The sequence below is a fragment of the Canis lupus genome, chromosome 5 (genome assembly GCF_011100685.1).
Source record: "Canis lupus familiaris isolate Mischka breed German Shepherd chromosome 5, alternate assembly UU_Cfam_GSD_1.0, whole genome shotgun sequence".
Classification (NCBI taxonomy): domain Eukaryota; kingdom Metazoa; phylum Chordata; class Mammalia; order Carnivora; family Canidae; genus Canis; species Canis lupus.
The window spans coordinates 63,859,214-63,880,751 of NC_049226.1; the positions used below are offsets into that span (position 1 = coordinate 63,859,214).

At 40.9% G+C, this 21,538-nt stretch overlaps 1 protein-coding gene across 10 annotated transcripts in view; it reads left to right on the forward strand.

Annotated features, from left to right (window-relative positions):
• The first annotated feature begins 451 nt into the window (after positions 1-451).
• KIF1B (kinesin family member 1B) overlaps positions 452-21,538 on the forward strand; it is a 149,229-nt gene continuing 128,142 nt past the window's right edge. For 9 of the 10 annotated variants that reach the window (XM_038537949.1, XM_038537953.1, XM_038537958.1 and 6 more), the window contains exons 1-2: positions 452-519; positions 17,282-17,461. In XM_038537949.1, the coding sequence (XP_038393877.1) occupies positions 17,356-17,461 (106 nt within the window). In that variant the 5' untranslated portion in view covers positions 452-519; positions 17,282-17,355. Of the gene's footprint in view, positions 520-844; positions 967-17,281; positions 17,462-21,538 lie in introns of those variants that run through there. The other variant, XM_038537950.1, reaches the window with a different exon arrangement.

Sequence of the window (21,538 nt, forward strand, 5' to 3'; positions counted from 1 at the left end):
CCTCTCGGCAGCAACTCGCCCCAGCCCCTCTCTAGCTCACCCTGCGATTGGCCGGCCGCCCCGAGCTCTAAGCTCCGATTGGTCGCTGCCCGCGTCAATCGCGGACGTCGGGGCGGGCCGAGGTGACGCGCGGCGGCGGGGCTCGGGGCGGTGTCCGGCGCGGGCGGCTGCGGGCGGAGCTTCGCCGGGACCGACGCTGGGCAGTCAGACGGCTGCCGCCCAGGGAGGCGCCAGCGCCAGCGCCAGCGCGAGCGCGAGCTGCTGCTCCCCGTCCGCCGAGGCTGCCTCCGCCGGCTCGTCCCCGCGCCCCGGCCTCCCGCGCTCCCGCTTCCCCGCGCCGCGGCCCTCGATGAGGGGCCGGGCCGCCGCGTGATGGGGCTGCGGAGCGGCGCCCTGCGGCTCGCGGTGGCTGCTGCTCGCGCTGAGGAGCGTAGGTGCCGGGCCCCCCGCGCCCCCGCGCGCCGCGGCGCCTGCTGACCCGGCCCGCCAGTCCGCCCGTGGGCCCGCAGCGCAGCTGAGGTGAGGCGGGGGAGGGGGAGGGGGAGGGGGCGGGCAGCGGTTGGCGCCGCGGCCGCCGGGGCTGGGGAGGGGGCCGCCTGGGGGAGGGGCGGCCGGGCCCGGGCCGGGCGGGGTCCGAGCGGAGGAAGCGCCGTCCGGGCGCGAGCCGCGCGGCGGGCCCGGGGCGCAGGGCAGGGCGGGGCGGGGCGGGGCGGGGGCCCTCGGGTCCCGCAGTGCCCCGCACCAGCCCTCGGCTTCCCCGGAGCCGCCGCACTCGGGCCGTGCCCCGCGGTCGGCCGGCCCGTGGCCGTCGGCGGCCTGCGCTCTCTGCGCACACTGCAGCTCGGTGCAGCCGGCGCCGCTCGGCGTCGAAGCCCCCGTCCTCGTTGCCCCGGTCCCCGCGCCCCCTTTGTGGTTGGCATCGGGGCTGAGCCTGGGAACGCGGCTCTGCTCTTCTGCCAGATGAAGGTAGGAAGGGGCTCGGCGTGGCGGAGGGGAAGCGGATGGCGCGGGGACCCGAGAGAGGAGCGCGGTGGAGAGGGAGGGGGCGTGTGGATGCCGGCCAGCCGCGGGGAGGGCTGCTGTGGTCTCGGCGTTCGGCAGCCCAGGATTACTCTGGCAGCCATATTGGGAGGATGATCTGACAAATCCTTTAGTAGCCAAGTCCGGTTGCTGGAAGGCACCGAGTGACAGCCCTGGCAGCTTTCAGGGTGACTGGCCCCGCCAGAAGCCAAGTTGTGGGGGTTGGGAGCCGGCTCGGGCGAGCTAGTCATTGTTCATGCAACACAACACGTTCCGGCCCTAAAACCATAATTGAACTCCCGAATCACTTTTTCTCCTTGGTGAATTGCTAAATGAGCTTCTGTGGTGAAGTGCCTTCAAGATTCCATTCTTGTTGGGGTGAAATGCTGTTGTGTCTCTATTCATCTTGTATGGCCAGTGCTATGGACGTGGAGGCCCGATCATGATCCTTACACGTACCCAGGCAGGTCTGAGGATTGCTAGGGCCAGTATACCAGCACGGAAGCTTCGAGCTGGTATATTGCATTGGATGGATAGATTTTCAGAGTAGCTCACCCTGCAGAGATTTACTAACCTGGCCTATTCTGACAGTGGGAGAGGCATGCAGCAGTATTTCTGAGGATGCAGGTTGTCATCTTTGTGGAATCTGGAGGTAGCTGAAATTAGATTGTCAACAGATCCCTTGCTCACATATCTCTTACTGTTCTAGGCAGCTGTTCTGCCGACACTGAATATGCTGCTTTGTGTCATAGATGGGTCTGTCTCAGCCTCAGGAAAGTATGGTGATTGGATTTGAATAGCTTTGAAGTGAAATCATGGTGGATATTTTATTTAAAGGCTGGCATTTTGTCAACTTAGCTTAGTCATAATAAAATCTTAGCTTGTGAGGTGCTTTCTAATTAACTCGGTGTGGCTGTTGGATTATGAGGCAGGTGGAGTTAAATGTACTGTGTAAGGAATGAGTATGAGGATTGCACAAATCTTTGGATTGTAAAGCAGACCTGGAAATGATCAATAACTGAATTCAGCGTGAGCCTGTAAATCTGGCTTCTCCTACGTGCTTGGCGTTGATAGAACCTGGAGACTGGCATGCATGTCTTCCTTTTGTATTGTACCCTTTGCTTTTATTTTTGTATTTTTTTATCCTTTGCTTTTAAATCCCTTTAACTTCTTAAGTGGAACTATCTAAAAAAATTTTAGTTAGGAGTTTTCTAAGAAAAGTCTTAATACTTTATATTTTTATGTTAAGCTTTCCTTTTGAAACTTACTTGAATCAAAAATGGTGTCAATAGAAACTAGTGCTTTGTATTACTTTAACATGAGAGAACTAGTGTCTTTTAAAATTCTATGCCCTAATCAAGAACTATTTCTGAGTTTAAAATTTTTACAGTTACTTTATTAGCAAAAAAGATCTGAAGAATTGTGGTTAAATATAATTTCAGCATTTGATAAAATCAGGCCTGATTGTGAATCTGATTTGCAGGCAGAATCTGTGCAGCTCTGCCCTGATGAATGTTTCTCCAGCATTTATTCAATTAAGTACAGCTTCGAAGGCTTTAAACAGACCATTTTTCCTTCCAAGACCAGATATGAATGCAGCTTTCCTTTTTTCTCTTTCCCACTTTGGATTTGTGCAGGGAATAAACTCTCAAGAAGAGTGCCAACGGAGTCCAAGGCCAAAGCTTTCTACCCTACTTCCCTGCTATGGGCTTGTTCTGGTTACAGAGTAAAGGACAACAATGGGCCCCTGCCTTCTAGTTCATAAACCCCTTCCTGGGCTGCTAATCACAGCAGGTTTTTTCAAGGAGTGAAGCATATCCTTTTGATCTCGTAAACTGATATGATATAATTTTTCAAGGCTCTGAAGTGAAAGGTATAGTCTGTTTACTTCATGTAATTCTCCTTGGAAGATGGCCTTGTTGGAACAAACTGGTGAATTTCTGGAGTTCATACAAGTGTGGATAAATACATACACTTTCAGAACTTTTCTTTGTGCAGCTCATTAGAATAGAAAATAAATGAAGTAGATGTGACTGTGACAAGGAAAACGATATGGAAGGGTCCTTGGACTTCTCTTTGAGGTAGACTTTTTGGTTAATGGACCTGTGATTCATTCATGCTCACTTTTATGATGTTCATTACTAGTTTATTGACAGTACATACAAATATTTAGTTTTTTGCTCTCAAGAAATTTATACTTTACTATTTGTTTACAGACATAGTAAGATAAAGTTAACTCTCGGTCTTCTGTTCTAGTACAATTTAGTGATTTAGTACGGTTTAACCCATACCATGATAGTTTCCATGGTTTTTATGGTCAGAGCCTTTTCTTTTTTGTATTGCCATATAATACTTACCTAATACTCAATTGGTACTTTTATGATTGCTTTGTGGTTGTTTGTATATGTGTTTGAAGTCACAAGGTTGTAAATGTCTGATGGATTAAAGAAATTTTTTCATATTTAATATTGCATTTTTTAAAAAAGATTTTATTTATTTATGAGGGACAGAGAGAGAGAGAGGCAGAGACACAGGCAGAGGGAGAAGCAGGCTTCATGCGGGGAGCCCGACTGGGATTCGATCCTGGTACTCTAGGATCACGCCCAGGGCCAAAGGCAGGTGCTAAACCGCTGAGCCATCCAGGGATCCCCTACATTGTTTATTCCAAAGTGTATCATCATTCAACTATACCATCCTTTACCATTGCTCTGTGTGATGTCTTTGATACTTGGCTTAGTTTTCCTTTCTGTCTGAATTTCTGACATCATCCTGGCAGATGTCAATGACTATATAAACAATAACAACAACAATAATGACAAAACAGCTCACTCATATTTAGCCCTTTCTATGTGCCAGGCTCTTTTCCAAGCACTTTACATTGTTCACTAATTTAATCCTCGTAACAACCATATGAATAGATACTGTTACCCCCATTTTACAAGTGAAGATATGGAAGCTAAGTGACTTCCTCAAGTCACTAGAAATAAGTACATAACCACAGTACTGAACAACTTCTGTAACTAGCAACTGTAAAATTCCTTAACTTCAGCTCAAGCGAACGTTAGCTTCCTGCTATTTCAGTAACTCAGTATTGTGGCCATATCTTCTACCTTGTCATCATTTTCGGATCTGTCTTCAGATCGCAAGTTGACCTTCAGATCCGAAGTTCTGATAATTTACAACTCTCACTTTTGTAGTCTTTTTCCACTAGCTCTTCTACCTCATGTCTCTTGGGCCATCAGCCTCTTCCCGATTTTACTTCTTTGTCTTCCTTTAGTACACTGTGACTTCTGGGGTGCTCTGCTTCAGCTCTTTTCTTACCAGCACTTGCAGTTTTTAAATTTTTTACTATTCTGCAAGACCCATTATGCAGATGCCAGCCTTGCATCCTTCCTACCACCCATAGCTTCTGTTTTTTTTGTCTGTCATGAAGAAATCTCACATAGTGCTGGGGGTTAGTACTACAATTAATGTGTAATCTTAGGTCTCCTTTGAATCTCACTTCGGTGTCTGTTGAAGTGATTCTGTTCAGTTCCTCCCTCTGTTCTCCACAGTGATTTTTTTAAATGATTTATTTATTTATTTATTTATTTATTTATTTATTTATGAGAGAGAGAGAGAGAGAGAGAGAGAGAGAGAGGCAGAGACACAGGAGGAGGGAGAAGCAGGCTCCATGCCAGGAGCCTGACGTGGGACTCGATCCCGGGACTCCAGGATCGCGCCCTAGGCCAAAGGCAGGTGTCAAACCGCTGAGCCACCCAGGGATCCCCTCCACAGTGATTTGTAAAATTTTGACTGCTTTACTCAAGCATTCCTACTGCCCCATGCTTGGCTTAAAACCTTACTTATCACCTCATAGGGAAAAAAAAGACGTGAACTCCCCCCACTTCCCCTTCCTCTACCTAAAGAATTCTCTGCCGCTTTTCTTACCTTCTTTCCTTAAGTCTTAGAGAAAAAGTTACTCTCCCTGACTTCAGCTAATCCCTTGGCTTGTCTTCTGGATGTCATTGCCTTGTAATCTTGAGGGACTTGCTGTATTGGTTACTCTTTATCCCTTTCGCTGTTTCCCTATTTTTTTTTAAATTTTTATTTATTTATTTATGATAGTCACACACACACACACACACACACACACACACACACACAGAGGCAGAGACACAGGCAGAGGGAGAAGTAGGCTCCATGCACCGGGAGCCCGATGTGGGATTCGATCCCGGGTCTCCAGGATCGCGCCCTGGGCCAAAGGCAGGCGCCAAACCACGGCGCAACCCAGGGATCCCCTCGCTGTTTCCCTATAGTCCCACCTTAGGGACTTTGCTCTGACTTCTACCTCTAGAACACTTTTCTCCTGAAAGCTGCTTGGCTAGCTCTTTCATCTTCAAGTCTTTGCTTAAATCTCCCAACCTCAGCATGCCTACCCTAATGTCATTTATGTACCTGCACGGCGTTTCTACCCACCATCATCTTGAGCCACCTGCCTTTGCTGTACTTTCCCTCCCTGGTAATGCTTATTATCATGTAGCTTTCTGTAGAAATTATTATTTTAATGTCCCCTCTTCCCCTACTAGAATGTAAACTTCTCCATGGCAAGGATGTTTTTCTGTTTCATTCATTGATTGATCCCAAACTCCTGGAACTGCCTATCACATTGTAGGCACCTAATAAATAGCTCTTGGATAAAGTCTGGAAATATTCAGATCTCTCCTAATACAAACAAGGAAGTGAGGGAGAAAAATCCTTCCTTCACTTCTGTTCTCTCCTAGCTGTCACTCTCTTGAGCCTCCCAGCGAAGTTCTGGAAGCAAGGAGGATACTTGTATTTCCACTTCCTAGTCTCCTAATTACTCTCCAGCCCACCATAGACTGGCTTCAGTGGCTCTCACTTCACCTGCACCTGCTCTTGCTCTCATTTCCAGCCTTTTATTGCTGAAACCAAGGGACACACTTCATGCCTTTGCTGCAGTGGCAGTATTGCTTACTTCACACTCCCTCCTTCATTGAACTTTTGTCTGCTTCTGTTTAGTGGATCGCTTTCAGATCTTGGCCTGCTTTTCTGGCCACTCACACTATTATCAAGTTCATTCAACACAAATTTTTGTATAATTTTTAAAGTCTTTTGTTTTTAGGAGCTAGGATTTTGACATAACGTATTTCTGATGTTAAATAGCAGAATAGATTTATTACAGGAACTGGTTTTTTTTTTTTTTTTTTTTTGGTTTTGTTTTGTTTATAGTTTGACCACTTACTGCTTCCAAAAAGGATTTGAACAGCCTCTCACAAATACCACAAATGCAGGGGGGCTGTTAAAGAAAGAAAGAAAACTCTGCATAACAAGAGGAAAAACTAAATAAACAACTTACAGCAACTTGTGTAATTCAGTTATTATAATTTAGTTTTGAAACTTTTCAAGGTAAAAAGGGAAAGAAAAAATATATATAATGGCTATATATAATGATTCATCAAGAGAAATTGTTTTTTGGTAATAAGTTCTAATTTTTTTTTTTTATTTATGATAGTCACAGAGAGAGAGAGAGAGAGAGAGAGAGAGAGAGAGAGGCAGAGACACAGGCAGAGGGAGAAGCAGGCTCCATGCATCAGGAGCCCGACGTGGGATTCGATCCCGGGTCTCCAGGATCGCACCCTGGGCCAAAGGCAGGCGCCAAACCGCTGCGCCACCCAGGGATCCCAATAAGTTCTAAAACTGTAAGAGAAAAGTGTTCTAGACATTCTGATATAAGGATGTTCACACTGTTTTGAACAGGTCTGTAAGTACAAGGAGAAATGTTCTTCAGAGACCTTTAAAAAAAATAGTCTACCTGCTTTCCAAACTGAAAATACAACACTAAAATATAACCAGTCTTTTTTTTTTTTTTGGTGAAAGATGTGACTGATATGGTTTAGATGCATAACTTTATTTGAAGATAAATCTTAGTATCCCAGGTGAAAACTCATTATTTAAATCCTTGTGAGAGTCTGGAATACTTGTATTGTCATCTAAATGAAAATATACCTATTAAACTTTCTGTGTCTGTTCATCAGGTGGCAAGATTGACACATTGTTGACACATGGAAAAGTCTGACTTGCATTCTTGCTCAGTTAGTGAGGTGCCTCCCAGACTGGTATCTGCAGAGGTATGGTCAGGCAGAGGTTTCAGAAGGAGGGGTACCTTGACTCATACTAATTTTTTTCCTTTTTTATTTTATTTTTTTTAAACTTGCTTTTTTCTCATGCTGTCTCTTTAAGGGCAGGGACTCAACCCATAGCAAATTTGCATTAACCTCTGATTGAAACTTTCCATTTCTTTCTTTCTTTCTTTCTTTCTTTCTTTCTTTCTTTCTTTCTTTCTTTCTTTCTTTCTTTCTTTCTTTTCTTTCTTTCTTTCTTTCTTTCTTCTTTCTTTCTTTCTTTCTTTCTTTCTTTCTTTCTTTCTTTCTTTCTTTCTTTCTTTCTTTCTTTAAGATTGTATTTATTTGGCAGAGCAAGAGAACATAAGCAGGGGGAGTGGCAGGCAGAGGGAGAAGGAGAGGGAAAAGCAGGTTCCCTGCTGGGCAGAGCACCATGTGGGCTTGATCCCAGGACTCTGGGATTTTGACCTCAGCTGAGACACTTAACTGACTGAGCCACACAGGCCCCCTGAAACTTACCATTTCTACACTGTAGTACACTGAGTAGTACACTCAGTGTAGTAGTACACTGAGCTGAGCTCATTTCAGCCTGGACAATTCCAGGAGAAGGTGTTGTGTGTCATCCACTTTGACAATAGAAGAGCTTCAGTGGAATGTTGGGATTTGAGTAGCAAAATTCCCAGCACATCTGCTAAAATAAAAATTATGAGACATAGCTTCAGATATTAGAACGAGTTGACTTACTAGATAAGAGTTTCGTAACTCTTTGGAAGAAAAAAAAATCACTTTCATTTAGAATAGTTTATCTTAAGCCATAGGAGCTGTTGTCTCAATTAATTAATTAAATATTTTATTTATTAGAGAGAGAGTAAACAAGAGCACAAGAGCAGGGAGAGGGAGAAGCAGACTCCCTTTTAAGCAGGCAGCCAGACTCGGGGCTTGATCCGTGACCCAAGCTGAAGGTAGACCTCAACCAATTGAGCCACTCAGGCACCCCTGTCATCTCTTTTTAATTTATTTTTATTTTTTAAGCTCTATTCCCACTGTGAGGCTTGAAGTCATGACCCTGAGATCGAGTTGTATGCTTTTACTGACTGAGCCAGCCTGGTGCCCCTAGGAGCTGTTGTCTCTTGATGCATCTCTTGGTTTATGAATAAAATCATGTTACTGGTGAAAAGGAGGATCCCTGATTTCTTTTTTTTTTTTTTAAGATTTTATTTATTCTTGAGGCAGAGACACAGGCAGAGAGAGGGAGAAGCAGGCTCCATGCAGGGAGCCTGACATGAGACTTGATCCCAGGACTCCAGGATCAGGCTCTGGGCAGAAGGCAGGTGCTAAACTGCTGAGCCACCCAGGGATTCCCCCCCCCCTTTTTTTTTTAAGATTTTATTTATTTATTCTTGAGAGACAGAGAGAGAGAGAGGCAGAGACACAGGCAGAGGGAGGAGCATGCAGGGAGCCTGACGTGGGACTTGATCCTGGGACTCCAGGATCATGCCCTGGGCCGAAAGCAGGGCATAAGCCACTAAGCCACCAGGGCTGCCCTCCTTGATTTCTTAATTGCAGTGACAGGAGGATGTGTGTCTAATAAATCCAGAACTATATTTCAAAACTTATTTTGGGTAGTAGGGTTAAAAGAAAACAGTTGGGAAGTCTGGATGAGCTAGTTTAACTCCATTTGAGATTGAAAATCTGATCTATCAGGAGACTCTTGTGTAATCTGATTCTTGGCATTGGGTTAGAATGCAAAAAGAAGCTTTTCCAACATGTGATTCTTTTTTAATTCTTTTTTTTTTTTTAAGATTTTATTTATTTATTCATGAGAGACAGAGAGAGAGAGAGAGAGAGAGAGAGAGAGAGAGGCAGGACACAGGCAGAGGGAGAAGCAGGCTCCATGCAGGGAGCTGAGGTGGGACTTGATCCTGGATCTATCAGGCCCTGGGCTGAAGGCAGCGCTAAACCACTGAGCCATCTGGGCTGCCCCCAGCATGTGATTCTTATTGAGCTTTCACAACTTGGCTCATGGTGGATTTTTATTCATAGAGTCAAAAAGACCAAGAATAGGTACTTCATGCAAATAGAAGAAATTCTTACCTTTTGGGGGCTGTTTTATCAGTATAGGCATGGTCAGAGATAGAATATTGAGTCCTAAAAATCTGCCTGGTCCTCATGGAAAGTATTGAACTGAAAGATGCAAAACTTAGAATAACCAATTTTTCATAGTGTTTCAAAATAGATTCACTAGCTACAGATACTTACTTTTGGGGACCCGTTGATTCTTTAAGTTATAATTTATTTTTAAGCTGTAATTTAGTGAAAAGATGATGTTTTAAATAGATTGCTTGTTGCTATTGTAAATTCCCTAGTGTATAGCAAGTTGTGTGAATATTGAATTTAAAAGACTGAATTTCTTGGTTAAATTCTATTTTCACTGGTGACAAATGTACTAAATACTGTATCAGTGCATGAGAGTTAAATGAACTACTGGCTGCAACATAGGGCAGAATGGAATAAGCAGGAAAATGAAGAATCAACATAAGATTTTTAAGGAGCAAAGAGAAAGAAGGTATCACTTTTGGCTCAGGAAGGGGCACATTAAGGAACGTGTGGCTTAACACTTACTGCTTCATGGTGATATTTGACCTTGTCTTCAAAAAATACGGATTCATAATAGGGTTAATAAGGGAGATTGAAGCTCAATCTGGAAGTTGTGTGTTTGGTGCAATAAGAGAATGCTTGGTGAAGACGGCTTGAAGCTGGGCAGTGAGAATGGAGGCTGGGGAAAAGAGGTTGGATTGTGGAGGCCTTTGAATTTTTAGATTATGTTCTGAGGCCTCGGAAACCAATGGAAGGTTTTCAAGGAGAGGAAATGACATGAACTGACTTCTGTTGTAGGAGTATAATCTTGGCTGTTTTCTATAGAAAAGGGATATTACAAAAACAAACCAACCAAAAGCTAGAATTATTTCATTAGTGTTTATTCACTTTGCTGAAAGGTCAGTTTGAAAATTAGTCGTCGTCTTTGGCTCCTAATAATAGTCCAGGGAACCTCTGAAGGCAAGTTCAGTTGCACAAGATCAAAGTTAAACAATTGGGTAAAAATTCAGAAAAATGCAAATAAATTGGGCCTAACCTTTTTATTATCCCTTTATTGTTAGTGAATGCTTCTGGAATTCTTGCTCCATTCCGCTTTCCTAACGCTTCTAATTGTGTGTCATAGGAAGGAAAACTGGTCAGAGGGACAGTCTAGAACTGAGGCTGTGTAAGTGATTTATATAGAGTATGTGTGATTGTCTTTCCTGCCTGCCTTTTTTCCTTTGGCTGCTCAAAGCTTGGAAAATAGATTTTTATGCTAATTATAAGAAGTATTGTTTTCCTGTAACTTCGTAAAAGTATTCTGTGATTATTGTTTCCATCTGGAATTTAAACCTGGATTCAGACTTCTATAATTGGTCTTGACTTATATAATTGGTCTATAATTGGTCTACATAATTTTTCTTGAAGAGCCAGGGAATTTTGAAGCTGTAATTCTTTGATGTAATTCTATTATAAAGAGATACTGTTTATAGTAGTAGGGAAGTAACAAAGTAACAGTCTCTATGATTCATTTAACTCTAGTTTCCTATGACTGAAATTTTAACTCACTTGTGAAGATGGTTGAAGTTTTACTTCAAGACTGTTAAATCAGAAAAAAATATATAGGGCAGCCCCGGTGGCGCAGCGGTTTAGCGCCGCCTGCAGCCCAGGGTGTGATCCTGGAGACCGGGGATCGAGTCCCACGTCAGGCTCTCTGTATGGTGCCTGCTTCTCCCTCTGCCTGTGTCTCTGCCTCTCTCTCTGTCTCTATGAATAAATAAAATAAAATCTTAAAAAAAAAAGAAAAAATATATATTCTTAGGTTCAAATTTGAGAAAAGCTTCTAGGTTCAAGTTTGAGAAAAAGTAATTTTATTATATACTTATTTATTTCGAGGAAAGTAATTTTAAAATTTACTTATTATCATTTCCAAAAAAGAATGACTGTTAGCTTTTTTAATGAGGAAGGAATTTGAAATTAATTTTATCCTTTTTTCCTTTTGATCAAACAACCTGTCTCTATTTTGGAACAACTTACGGTTTTTATTAATGACACTCAAACATCAGCCTGTTGACACAATAACTGAGAATTCAACCAAAATATTTTAACTACTATACTTGAGACCCTGTGTCTAGGCTATTAGAAACATGACTAAAATTCCATTCTTGTCCACAAGGAACTGAAAATCTATGGCAGAGATAAAAGTAAATAACTTTTTTGCCCTCGGGTAAGGCTGATGAGCTGAGTAGTAATAAATGGAAAAGTATGAGCATTTGTTTTGGGAGGTGGAGAGATTCTGTGAAGGTTTTAGACATAGATGGCATACAAGAAGATTTTTTTTTAAGATTTTTTAATTTATTTATTCATGAGAGACACAGAGAGAAAGAGAGAGAGAGAGGCAGAGACACAGGCAGAGGGAGAAGCAGGCTCCATGCAAGGAGCCTGACGCGGGCGGGACTCGATCCCCGGTCTCCAGGATCATACCCTGGTCTGAAGGCAGGTGCTAAACCGCTGAGCCACCTGGGCTGCCCCATACAGGAAGATCTTAGAAGAATAAATTGGATTTTGAGAAGAATGGTAGAGGAAGAAGAGCGCAATGTTCACTGGAGCAAAGGCACAGGGACAGAAAATCATGAAATACTTTCAGGAAGCCCTCTGGTGGGTGGTTGTGAAGGAATGTGGATGGAAGGCAGTGTTTTGTGGGCTTGTAAAAATACGTGGTTTATGTTGCAGAACACATTGAATGCCAGTGTGGGAAGTCCAGTCATTGCTTGGGAGACAGTAGAGGAACTTTGAGGATTTTTAAGTGGACACTGATATGAACAGACTTGTGCTTCAGAAAGACCAATTTGGCGGTACCACTTCGTATGGATGGAATAGATGAAATTGGCAGTATTGTGTAGAAGGAAGCAAGAGAAAGTGGTAAGGTTAACAGTCTTGGGTAAGAAATTCATTGAAGATCTAAAAAGGATGCCAGGGGTAGAAATGGAAAGAAATTTTGTAGGTAGAAGCTATTTAATTTGGCAGTTGATTAGATGGATAGAAGAAGCAAGCAGATGTTGGAGATGTTAGTATTTTATAGATGCATGGTTCTGTATAAAGAACACACCAGGACTTTTCAGCCTTTGTTGTCTTTTTGTAAATCAACAGCATTCAGCACTTTGGCAGGCCTTGGATAGAATACAAAAGAAGGTTTCATTTTTTTTTTTTTAACTTAAATATCTACAGTATTCAGTAATTGTCATTTTGGCAAATTCATTTCTTCTATCTTCTCCTGACAAATTTTTTTTTTAAGATTTTATTTATTTGGGGCACCTGGGTGGAGCACCTGCCTTTGGCTCAGGGAGTGATCCCGGGGTCCTGGGATCGAGTCCCACATCGGGCTCCCTGCAGGGAGCCTGCTTCTCCCTCTGTCTGTGTCTCTGCCTCTCTCTCTCTCTCTCTCTGTGTGTGTGTCTCATGAATAAATAAAATCTTAAAAAAAAAAAGATTTTATTTATTTATTCTTGAGAGACACATAGAGAAAGAGGCAGGGGGAGAAGCAGGCTCGACGCAACGAGCCCAATGTGGGACTTGATCCTGGGACTCCAGGATCACACTCCAAGTGGAAGGTAGACGCTCAACCACTGAGCCACCCAGGCGTCTCTTTGGCAGAGTTTCTTGATTAAAAAAATAATTGCATCTGGTTGGTAACTAACACAGGTCTCTTTTACTACACCTTCCCTTCCCCCATGCCATTTATTTTAAGAAACTGGATGACATGACCTGTAGATTTTTCTATACTCTGGGTTTGGCTGATTGTATCTTTTAGGTGTCATTTAAATTTTTCATTTGCTCCACTGTGTGTCCTGTAACTGGTAGTTTGAATTGAGGCTCATTCTCTTCATTTTTTTTTTTTTTTCTTTTTAAAGGGGGTAGGATAAGAATACTTCCTAGGTGGTGCTTTGTGTTTCTTATTGTAGCACAGGTGGAAGCATAGACCACCTAGATGTCCCACTTTTAGTGATGTTAAGATTATTTGGCCCACATATTGTCAGCCTAATCCAAGCAATAAAGTGTTCACATATCAACCAGTCATTCATCTAAGGCTTTTTGTTTGTTTTTTTGTTTGTTTATTTGGTAGCTGGTGATGATTGTTGCAGAGGGCCTTGTATGACTAGGGATGGAAAATGGTGACATTCCAATTCTGTCATCTTTTCTGCATTTATTAGCTGGACTTTTTTTTTTTTTTTTTGGTGAGAAGAACTTGCCCTTATTTTTTTTTTAATGCCATATTTTTCTACAACCAAGCTTATTGTTTTTTTTTTTTAAGATTTTATTTACTTATTCATGAGAGACACACAGAAAGAGGCAGAGACACAGGCAGAGGGAGAAGCAGGCTCCACGCAGGGAGCCCAGTGTGGGACTGATCCTGGGACTCAGGCAGGTGCTAAACCGCTGAGCCATCCAGGCGTCCCAGAACTTGCCCTCATTGACTAGTTGGCTGTCCTGGAGTACAGCGTATACAGGATATATATGTATGCTTAATTCTTTTCTAGTTTTCAGAATAATGAGGCTTTTTAAAAAAATTTAATTTCTGACTTTTTTTTTTTTTAAGATTTTTAGTTACTTATTCATGAGAGAGACACAGAGAGAGTCAGAGATATAGACAGAGGAAGGCAGGCTCCATGCAGGAAGTTGGATGCGGGACTTGATCCCGGGACTTGATCTGGGACTTCAGGCTCATGCCCTGAAGCCAAAGGCAGATAGATGCTCAACCACTGAGCCACCCAGGCATCCCAGAATAATGAGGCTTTTTAAAAGTATCATTATGAACTTAGGAATTTATATATTTGGTGTTTTTCAATCCATTTGTGGTTTGTATGAATGTGTGTATTTTTATGCTCTAATTATTCCATGTTTGGGAGCCCCTTTAAGTTTGTGCTTGTGTTCTTTTGCCATGACTCTATTCATCTTTGATAGATTTTTTTTTTTTTTTTTGCTTGTGATCACAATAAAATGTACCAGAATCATCTTGAAATTTCTTGCCCAGATTTGGAATTAACCATTTTTTAAAGGAGCCCTTCACAGGGTTTTTCGAGGCAATAGGAGTTTCACTTTGGGGGGGTATTAAAGAACAATACAAGATAGAATGCAGTCACATGAAATGATAGCTGGGTTCTCATAATGTGTTTGGGACTATAAGTGCTGTAGAAAACACCATGATTCCTGGAATGTTTGAGTAGTCATTTTAGGAAGAGGTACGACTGGAGCTGGCCCATCAAATAGGAGAAAAATGAAAACTCACATGCCCATTGTAGGGGAGAAATTGTTAGAAAGTATGAAAGAGCATGTATGGGGGATGGTAAAGGAGCTCCACTAGAACACAGAGTATCTTGACTTTGGTCTTGATGTTGTAAGCACTGGGAATAAGAAGAGGTTCTTGAGTTTGGAAGTTGAATTGAGTCATGCTTTAGAAAGGTTAATATTGCAGCAAGGTTAAGCAGTTGCATAAAGCAGGGTTCTCAGCTGGAGATTCGCAACATAATTTGGAAAATGAAAAACAAAACCAAAAAATTTCAGAACTGTTGAAATACCAGGCTCATTTGCTTTTCACAAGACCCCTGTGTGGTTCGGTTTTGTGCTTCAAATGAAAAGCTCAGAGATCAGTTCCACTATTGAAAGTATGGTAATTGCAAGTATGAGGTAATGAGGACTAGGTTAGGCAGTGGCAGTGGTTTAGAATAATGGCAATGGGAATAAGCAGAAGGAAGTGATAGAAATATGCAAATTTATGTTTTAAAAGTTTTTATATGGTATGTCATTAATGTTAACTCTAATAAAAATTCAAAGAGAAAGAACCAAAGATGACTGCAAGATTATGGTATGGGGTCCAATAGAAATGAGAAGATTGATAGAGATTGCTAGTTTGGGGGAGAAGATCATGAAGTATGTTGAGTATTCCGTTGATGGCTGTATATCACAGTGTACTTTGTGGGGAGGTTGAAGTGTGTTCTATGTCTTGCTTTTTCTGAATGCTTTATTCATTCTTTTGGCAAAGTACTCAGCTAGTGACTATAGGTGATGATCTATTGACTGGGAGAGTTAATAACTAAGCTTTCATTTGATAAATGTAATTACAATAAATGCTTGATATATTTAACAAGAACCATCTGTTTAATGTTCAATAAAATGGGAAACAGACTGGAAAAATATCACAACAAATATAAAAAAGATTAATATCAATAAATATCAGAATTATTTGAAACAAAACCAAAATATGTCAGCAAACCAGACAAAAGACTTGAACAGATAATTCTCAAAACTGGGAAATACGCAGTTAACCCTTGAACAATGCAGGGGTTGGGGTGCCTGCCCTCCCTCCCCCCTGTAGGGGAAAATCCATGTATAACTTTTAACACAGCCTCTCAAATTTAACTGCTAATAGCCCACTGTTGACCAGAAGCCTTACTTGTTAACATAACTAGCTGATTAACAGACATGTTGTATGTTACTTGTGTTATGCATTATATTCAAACAAAAAAGAGAAAAGAAAATGTTAAGAAAATTATAATGAAGAGAAGATATATTTACAATAACGTATTGTATTTGTTGAAAGAAATCCATGTGCAAGTGGACCTGTGCATTTCAAACCCATATTGTTCAAGGGTTAGCTGCAATTCATTAATTCACTCCTTCAACAAACATTTAATAAACTCTTTCATCAGGCATTGGACTAAGTGGTAGCAAATAAGATCTCTGAGGTGGAGGTGTGAGAGATGGACAAAAAGCAAGATGTTCTAAAAACAAGAATTTCAGATAGTGCTGCTACAGTGTAATAAGGTAGAGAGTGACCTTTTGATTTTTATTTTGTTTTGTTTCGATTTTTGCCTTATTGGAAAGCATTGGTAGTTGTGCAGTTGTAGTTTAGGATTGCTAATTTCTACTTAATTGGGAAAGAGTGAGATTGAAATTTTACATGGATTCCCTTATAATTAGACTTATATGTGGTTTTCTTTTTCAGTTTTTTCTTTTGATTCCTCTTGAAGACGTTTATTTATTTATTTTTTTTAAATATTTTATTTATTTATTCATAGACACAGAGAGAGAGAGGCAGAGACACAGGGAGAGGGAGAAGCAGGCTCCATGCAGGGAGCCCAACGTGGGACTCGATCCTGGGTCTCCAAGATCACACCCCAGGCTGCAGGCGGCGCCAAACCGCTGCGCCACCGGGGCTGCCCTTGAAGACGTTTATATAATGGATAGAGTGCAAATTGAGATCTGTCGTTTCTTGTGGAGACTACTTATGCGTGTGTTCTTTTCATTGAATTGTGTTTTGTTCTGTTGGGAGGGAAACTATTCCTCTGAAAAATGTTCACATTTTTTTCCTGTGGCTTCATTCAGTAGTGAAATGTAGTGATTTGATTTTGCCATGAGTCAGTGGTACATCAGAGGGTAGAACCTTTTCTGGAACCTTCTCTGCTTATTGTACAGGATGATTATAAGGGTCACATGAGGTACCTGTGGAAATTAAAGGAATCCCTGGGTACTTAGAAGTGGAAGGAGCTGCTGGGGCTTATCTTTGTCCTTTGCTGTTTAATTCTATATCATGTAACTAAATGTTTCAAACTGCAGTTAAAGTATAGGAAGTTCAGAGCATTTCTTTAAAGGAAGGTAATAAATAAGGGGTTTTGCAGATGGGGAGGGAGTTACTTGTGTAAGGAACTCTCTTTAACATTTGGTATTTTTCATATGTTACTCTAGATTGATCCAGAAAAACAGCAAGAAAGATGCCTGTTATGTTGCAGTTGTAATTATTATTATTGTTATTATTATATTTAGGGACTTTTTAGGTATGGGAAAACGATAATGGAATAGGAAAATAAATTTCAGTCTTCAGTTTTTATTTGGAAGTTTTTGAGAATATAAGGTCTATGGGAAGAAAAGGAACGAGGTTTTAAGAAATGGAAATAGAAATAGTACTGGGATGTAAGAGAGTAAATAAATAGCCTTTATACTCATGTTAGCCCATGCTTTCTTTAATTCTGACCACCTGTGTGGAATTGTTTTCTTTTTAAAAGAAACTTGAACATAACTTCAGAAGAAGATTTGATTCTTTATTTCTGGACTGCATATATATAACAAGACCATCAGAATGTCGGGAGCCTCAGTGAAGGTGGCTGTGCGGGTTCGGCCCTTCAATTCTCGAGAGACCAGCAAAGAGTCCAAATGCATCATTCAGATGCAAGGCAACTCGACCAGTGAGTACTTGTTATTTTCTACCAATTATATCTCATCTTCCTATCCTTTCTCTTTTCCTTTCTTACTGTGAACAGAATAAATGAACATTGGGTAGTAACACTTTGAACTTTGCTACTCTGAATGATCCACTAAATTCTTCCCCCTGTGTTATTTGCTGTAGCATATTTAAATATGGACTGTTTATTTTGTTCTTTACAATTGAGAAATCCTTGGAGAACTGAATTAATTTAGCTAGTTATAACTTTGAAATCTTAATGGTAATAAAGGTGTAAGCAGTGATTTTTACTTAATCATGATGTGAAATGTATCTTTTGAGGCTCTAAGATTATTTTTCTTTCTTTTTTTTTTTTTTAATATTTTTCTTTCTTAATTTTAAATGGTACTTGAGCTTGCCAAGATGATCTTAACTTACTTGCATTCCTTAACAGTGGTTCTTTGAGTTGAACAACAGATGTAGCTATAAATAGAAAATAAGCTTGTAAATTTATTACAAAATTGTAAGTAATTGCTTATAATTTTTTAAAAAATAAGATGATTTATTATTGAAATTGAAGTCCTTGCTTTCTGGTTTCTTTATTTATGTATAATTGCTTAGATGAAAAGACTTAAGCTGGTTTATTTTGTAACTTTATTAATGCCTTGATATGGATTTGTAGGCAAATTATTTAAAGTAGTGGTAGGTTGTACTATCTTGAAACCTACAACTTTGTGATAAAGCAGAATCGTTGCTCTTCCAGGCACACAAATTAATGCTAAGTTGTTTGGGAAACCATTCTGATTTCATCTATTTGTGGGCCATTAGCCAGTGTTCTCTGTAGAGGATTCTATCAGTGGGAAATAAAGTATATATTTAAGATGTACAGTGTGATGTTCTGATATATGTATACATTGCAGAATGACTACCACAATCCATACTAATTAATGTATGCATCACCTCTCATAGTTACCCACTTTTATTGTGGTAATAACATTGGAGATCTATTTCTCAGCAAATTTTAAGTATACAAAACATTAATTATAGTCACTATATTGCACGTTTGGTCTCCAGAACTTATTCATCTCAGGACTAAACATTTGTATCTTTTGATCAGTATCTCCTCTTTTGCCCCTATCCCTACCCTCTGATAACCACCATTCTGTTCTCTGTTACTATGAGTTTGCCTCTTTTATTAGACTTTTTATTTTTATTTTTTTATTTTTTATTTTTTTTAATTTTTATTTATTTATGATAGTCACAGAGAGAGAGAGAGAGAGGCAGAGACACAGGCAGAGGGAGAAGCAGGCTCCATGCACTGGGAGCCCGACGTGGGACTTGATCCCGGGTCTCCAGGATCGCACCCTGGGCCAAAGGCAGGCGCCAAACCACTGCGCCACCCAGGGATCCCGCTTATTAGACTTTTTAAAAGCTGGGAATCCATGAATTATATCTAACAAGTATTGTAAAAGATGCAAAATTTGGTATTGAATTATATACTTTAAATGGGCGAACTTTATAGGGTATGTAAATTAAGTTTTTTTAAAAAGGTCAGTATTGATCATTTGCTCCTTAAAGTTTGAGCTAGATTTATAATTGACCTAGAGAACAAATGTTTGTTTATTTTTAAGTGATTTTTTTAAAAAATTTATTTATTTATTCATGAGAGACAGAGAGAGAGAGGCAGAGACACAGGCAGAGGGAGAAGCAGGCTCCATGTAGGGAGCCCGAAGTAGGACTTGATCCCGGGCCTCCAGGATCGTGCCCTGGGCTGAAGGCAGGCACTAAACTACTGAGCCACCCAGGGATCCCTTTTAAGTGATTTTTATTTATTTATTTGTTTTATTTATTTATTTATTTGAGAGAGAGCAAGAGAACGTGTGCACAAGTGGGAGTAGGGAGCAGAGGGACTAGTAGACTTCCCGCTGAGCAGGGAGCCTGATGCAGGGCCTGATCCCAGGACTCCTGAAATCATGACCTGAGCTGAAGCCAGATGCTTAACCAGCTGAGCCACCTGGGTGCCCCAAGAAAAATGTTTGTGCTCTGAAATGTCACTCATTTAGGTTATGTTGTTTTTTGTGCTTCATGTTAAGAGTTAATGTTTTACACAGTATGTAAGTAAATCTTTGTACAGGGGCCATGCTAATTTGTAGTAGTCCAATTTTAGTATATGTGCTGACGTGAACACACTAACTCCTAATTATTGAGCTCTTGTTTCTCTCTGCAAAATGTATTTAATTATAACTTAGTTTGGAGGCATTTTTGACTGTTGGCATTCCCTCTAAAAATGCTAATATATAGTTCTTTTAAAAGGTAGACTTTAGAAATCCTGGGTCAGGAGCCAGAATTAATCCTAAAAAGAACTACTTTTCTCTGTGATATGTTTTACATAAAGAATTATCTAGGAGAAATCCCCAATGTTACAGTTATCTGTTGTTACTTCCCTTATAGGATTGCAAATCTTACTAAAAACTTTTAGGTAGAAATGAGTATTAAAAGGCACCTGGGGGCAGTCTGGGTGGCTCAGTGGTTTCCGCCGCCTTCGGCCCAGGGCATGATCCTGGAGACCTGGGATCGAGTCCGACGCCCGGCTCCCTGCATGGAGTCGGCTTCTCCCTCCGCTTGTGTCTCTACCTCTCTTTCTCTCTGTTTCTCATGAATAAATAAATAAAATCTTAAAAAAAGGGGGGGGGGGCAGCTGGGTGGCTCAGTGGTTGAGCATCTGCCTTTTGCTCAGGTCATGATCCCAGGGTACTGGGATCGAGTTCTGCATCGGGCTCCCTACAGGGAGCCTACTTATCCCTCTGGCTATGTTTCTGCCTCTCTGTGTCTCTCATGAATAAAGAAATAAAATCTTTAAAAAAAAAGAAGAAAAAGAAATGAGTATTAAAAGGCCCTATTCATGAAATGCAAAAATCAATTTACTATATAACAAAAACAAATGGAGGTGTTTTATTAATATAAATAATGATACTGGTGTTTTTTTCTTGATGACAAATCGTTTTTAGAATGCCCACATCTTTTTTTTTTTTTTTAAGATTTTATTTATTTATTCATGATAGAGAGAGAGAGAGAGAGAGAGAGGCGGAGGGAGAAGCAGGCTCCATGCCGGGAGCCCAACACGGGACTCAATCCTGGGACTCCAGGATCGCGCCCTGGACCAAAGGCAGGCGCCAAACCGCTGAGCCACCCAGGGGTCCCCAGAATGCCCACATCTTAAATTGTCTATAAGTTTTATTCATTGTCAAAGTCAGACAGCATTGTGTTCATTTCCCCCTAATTTTTATTTATTTTTGTGATTAGGTAAAACATTCATTCACATAGTGTAAAATTCAAAAGGTACAAAAAATATTTAGTTAAAACACTTCCTATCATCTATCACGTAGTCAACCCATTCCTCTCCCCAGAAGCAACTTGTGTTTTATTTCCTTCCAAAGATAGTGTAAACAGCAATATCTTTTTCTAAGATCATATTTTACCATTTTAATTAGTGATAAGGTATAATAGTGGTTTATTTTTCAGTCTTGATGATGTTTGTTTTGTTTATTTTTTTATCCCTTTCTCAGTGGCATATGTTTTAAATACCTGAATAATACAGCTCATGTTTATAATTTGTAAAAATTGTTTCCTTTGAGATTTTAGCCTGAAAGAATATCTGTTTAAGTTAATAGGTTTTATGTTTACTATATGTATATTGATATGCTGAGTACTAAATAGAATATTTAAAAAAGTAATCAACTGACTATCTAGGAGAATAAGACTATTAGAGCATGTAGTAAAATTAAAAGTTTTCTGGGGGGCAGCCCAGATGGCTCAGCAGTTTAGCGCCACCTTTGGCCCAGGGCCTGATCCTGGGGACCTGGGATCGAGTCCCATGTCGGGCTCCCTGAGTGGAGCCTGCTTCTCCCTCTGCCTGTGTCTCTGCCTCTCTCTCTGTCTCTGTCTCTGTCTCTCATGAATAAATAAATAAATTGTTTAAAAAAGAAAAAAGTTTTCTGAGGACGCCTGGATGGCTCAGCAGTTAAAGCGTCTTCCTTCGGCTCAGGGCATGCTGGAGTCCTGGGATTGCATCCCATGTTGGGTTCTCTGCATGGTGCCTGCT